A 3,821-nucleotide genomic window follows, 5' to 3' on the forward strand; every position below is an offset into this window, starting at 1 on the left:
ACAAATCATTTATCATTTTTCAAAGAAGACATACATTACATTAATTACATTAATTACATTAATACATTTTGATTACACTTGTTCGAGCATTTTTCTGTACAAAATTCACAAATTAGTTGTGACCAAAAAGTTTCATCTATTTTTTAAGTTACTAAAAGTTTAATCCACATTAACAGTATCGTTTTCAGCTTTGGTTGGTGAGGAGTCTGTCCAAGAATTTTTCTAATGTCAACACAGTGACAATTAGTAATATTATGAGTAAAATTGTAGTAACATTTCGTGCTTTGCGCTATGGTAAACCAGTGGTTCTTGGGGATTAAATTAAGAGAGTCGTAATGATTGCAATGTAAACAGGAGTCACAAAAGAGAAAGAAAAATGTACTAAAAACGAAGACAAATTCTGTGGCTCAAACAATTAGGAGAATTTAAGAAAAGAGTAGGTTTCATAGTGATCAAGGCAACGATACGTGGACCAGTATGTCCGGGGGCAAAGCCAGTATTAATTTTGCCGGATTCAGTGTTCTAACATAAGCATAAATGTCCAGTTCTAGAAGGGACGGTGGCATGACTAATCCACTTTTCACGCTTACGCAAAGAACATTAGTATTCCCGGGCTTGTCGGAGGCATGCTTCCGTCAGGATGTCGAGAAATAGATGAAAAAACGTAACGAGACCGCCGACGCCGCATAACCAGGCTTATACGGACGCGTGTCACGATTGGACGCACCGGAACGGCTCTTATTAATTTGAATCTTCACGTAGAGAATTTTCACCGGGTAGCTATCTCACGATCTCCGGGACGCGTACTGTCATTTCTAACGATGATGCTCCCCCGTATTCGCCGTTGCAGCCGTCCTCTACCGCCGCGGGAGGTGTCTTCCTCCGGCGTACGAAAGAAAAGCGGTCGTGACCGCCATTTGGCCATCACCCAGGATTGGTAGCAGCGAAAGTCCATTGACAACGACGGCCGCGCGTCTTCATAGTATCGCGTCTTGTCGGCCTGTGCCCTATAAATATATATGGGGGTCACAAGCAAGAAGCAAACGCAGTTTTCCTTCGGCCCCGTAGCTACCAACTAGGATTTCGGGAGCCGACTGGCGCCGCCGTCATGAAGTTGCTTCTGGTACCATTCGTTCATCATTTTCTTCGCTTCTCACGGACAATGCGGATTTTTCGGTCGCTTCGACGAGATAGACAGATTTAATTCGTCCGTCAGATATTTAATCAGTAGACTGCGGTTTTTTTATGTGTTCATGACAAAAGTGAGAAATACAGTAACAGTAAACACGGTGGAACAAAGATATTTTTATGTTATGTTCAATTCGTGAAACTCGTCGAGGAAGGAAATACATTTCTATTTTGCACCAGCGTGTTGCAAATGAGGGAGAACATTTTTATTTTGCGCAAAGATCCGCGGAATGTATGAAATCCGTAGTCTACCGTTGAGTTCGTAAGTCTTTGGAAACTTGAAAATTTTAATGTTTTAAAAACTCTGCGAAGTGAGGTATTTCTATTGAAATGTCAGAAATTCGTTAATTTTTTCAATAACGATTTTATCGCGTTGTAATAATTGTGTGTTTACTATTCGATGTAGTGCAGTAGATCGAGACAGTGGAGAAACGCGCACACCGGTAACACGTGAATCGCCTTTTTATTGATCATTTAATGTTCGCGCAGCGATGACCATTTCGCGACACGGTGAAACTAATGTGCCTTAATTCTTTATTAAGTATGAAAATACTACATTATTTATGAAAATTTATACATTTTCATTGGAGGGGGTTCATGTACAGGCGATGATCGATAGTTTGTTTGCTAACTTTTCATCAGTAAAATGTCGACAGACTTGTATAATTTCATTGCATCTTATGGCTGTTTCGTTTTCAGATTTTGTCACTGCTTCTGGTAGCTACTTCAGCAATCACAGTTGACAAGCGGGAGAAGAAGAACTCTATTGCTTCGAGGAAACATGACAAGAGAGGTCTCTTGAATTTGGGATATGGTCTGCCACCTGAACAGCTGTTCGCGGCTCCTGAACCAGCACCTGTCTACGAATCGCCGGTTCCTGAAGGTGTGCCTGTAGGTCTGGAAGCTGCTGCACCACATTTACCTCCTCCAGCCATAGCGCATTCGGCTCGTTAGTATACTTTTGCATTATTTCAGCTACTTACATTAGATTCATTAAAATTCTTACGTTACCTTTTTACATAATTCTGAATCTAATTTTTTGAGGTCGATGTTACACCTAATAATTTCAACAAACACTGTCTGATATTTCACTCACGACGTTTAATCATTGAAGTTGTCAAATTCTACAAAAATATTCCACTTATCTACTGGGATGCATTAAACACCAGAATGAAATTGTTTTTGTCGATATTGAAGATATTCATACAGATGGCGACCCAGTTATGGGGGCCACAGTATGAAAAATGTTACCCATGTGACGGATAATGTTACCTATAGTGTTTCTACCAGGAATATTTGCATTTCAATATCCCATTAAATACTTTATAAAAATAACAAGAATTCAGCTTTAATGGCAAATTTATGGACTCTAATAATTTACACTCACTGTAAGCAGAGGGTTTTATGCATTTATGGCCATCTTGGGGAGGCGAAAGACAAAATAGCAGGAATCACTGTGGACCTGATCTGTGATTCGCTGTTTCAGCAGCTATTCCGGTACCCGTGCCGCACCCAGTTCCGCAGCCATTGCCGGTACCCGTGCCGCAGCCGATTCCGCACCCGTTTCCGGTGGCGGTTCCAGTGGCGAAGCACGTGCCGGTTCCGGTGCCGGTTGATCGTGCAGTTCCGTTTCCAGTGGACCGTGTAGTTCCGGTGCCGGTAGCGGTTCCGGTACCAAAGCCGTACCCCGTCCACGTGGAAAAGCTGGTGCACGTCGACAGACCGGTACCAGTGCCGGTCGACAGACCCGTCCACGTTCCAGTGGATCGACCCGTCGCTGTTCCGGTGCCGGTACCCAAACCGTACCCGGTGCCCTTCGAGAAGGTCATCCACGTGGACAGACCGTATCCCGTCCACGTGGCTGTGCCTTATCACGTGCCCAAACCGTACCCGGTGCCCGTCGCCATTCACGCGCACAAAACCCATGGCTGGCGCCTATGGTGATGACTCCCATCACCTAGGCCCCCATTGGTTGCTACGTTGATCGATTCCAACACATTACCTACAACTATTTCAGAATTTTTAGAAATCCGTGACTTTTAAATGGATCCTTCAAATTTCTATTCATATATCTAACAGAAGATTTCTAAGCTTCCTTTTTGCCACAACACAATTAGTGAAAATCTTTTTAATAGGCTTCCGCATAGGTAAAGTGTTAATCATTAGCTGAACGAAAATGACAATGCATCTGGGCCCTCTTTCGACCCGTATTAGAATGTTTGTTGTATACTATCGATCGAATGTTTGGAACCACTTTGTTATTAACCCTTTACACTCGAAGCTATTTTGACTCGAGAATCCAAACATTTTAATTGATTAAATCCAGTGGCATTTGCATTTAGTAATGTAGGAATTGTTTCGACTTATAGTCATTTTTAGTGGAAATTTGGAGGGGACGGTCGAGTGCAAAAGGTTAGTGATCAAAATTGGGAGTCTCAATAGTTTTTTCGAATATTTTCATAGACGCTTCAATTTTGAGGGGAACTTGTTACGTGATACGATTTAGCTGAAAATCGTGAAACGCTACTATAATTTTTTATGTATATATTTTCCTTCTCGTATGAAACATCTTTTAATGATATTTGTAACACAAAAATAACAGAAATTTGTTGAAAAGACGGATCGCAAATAGC

At 41.9% G+C, this 3,821-nt stretch overlaps 1 protein-coding gene across 3 annotated transcripts; it reads left to right on the top strand.

The window, feature by feature from the left end:
- Positions 1–200: 200 nt before the first annotated feature.
- LOC143365436 (uncharacterized) lies at positions 201–3,559 on the top strand. Of its 3 annotated transcripts, XM_076805610.1 has the most exons (4): positions 202–776; positions 851–1,123; positions 1,888–2,137; positions 2,675–3,559. In XM_076805610.1, the coding sequence occupies exons 2-4, from the start codon at positions 1,109–1,111 to the stop codon at positions 3,130–3,132; spliced, it is 723 nt and encodes a 240-aa protein (XP_076661725.1). In that variant the 5' UTR covers positions 202–776; positions 851–1,108; the 3' UTR covers positions 3,133–3,559. The 3 variants fall into 3 exon arrangements, with proteins under 3 accessions (XP_076661726.1, XP_076661725.1, XP_076661724.1); XM_076805611.1 differs by having other exon boundaries at positions 201–1,123; positions 2,678–3,559; XM_076805609.1 differs by having other exon boundaries at positions 202–1,123.
- The last annotated feature ends 262 nt before the right edge of the window (positions 3,560–3,821 follow it).

Source organism: Halictus rubicundus, chromosome 2, assembly GCF_050948215.1.
Source record: "Halictus rubicundus isolate RS-2024b chromosome 2, iyHalRubi1_principal, whole genome shotgun sequence".
NCBI classification, from domain to species: domain Eukaryota; kingdom Metazoa; phylum Arthropoda; class Insecta; order Hymenoptera; family Halictidae; genus Halictus; species Halictus rubicundus.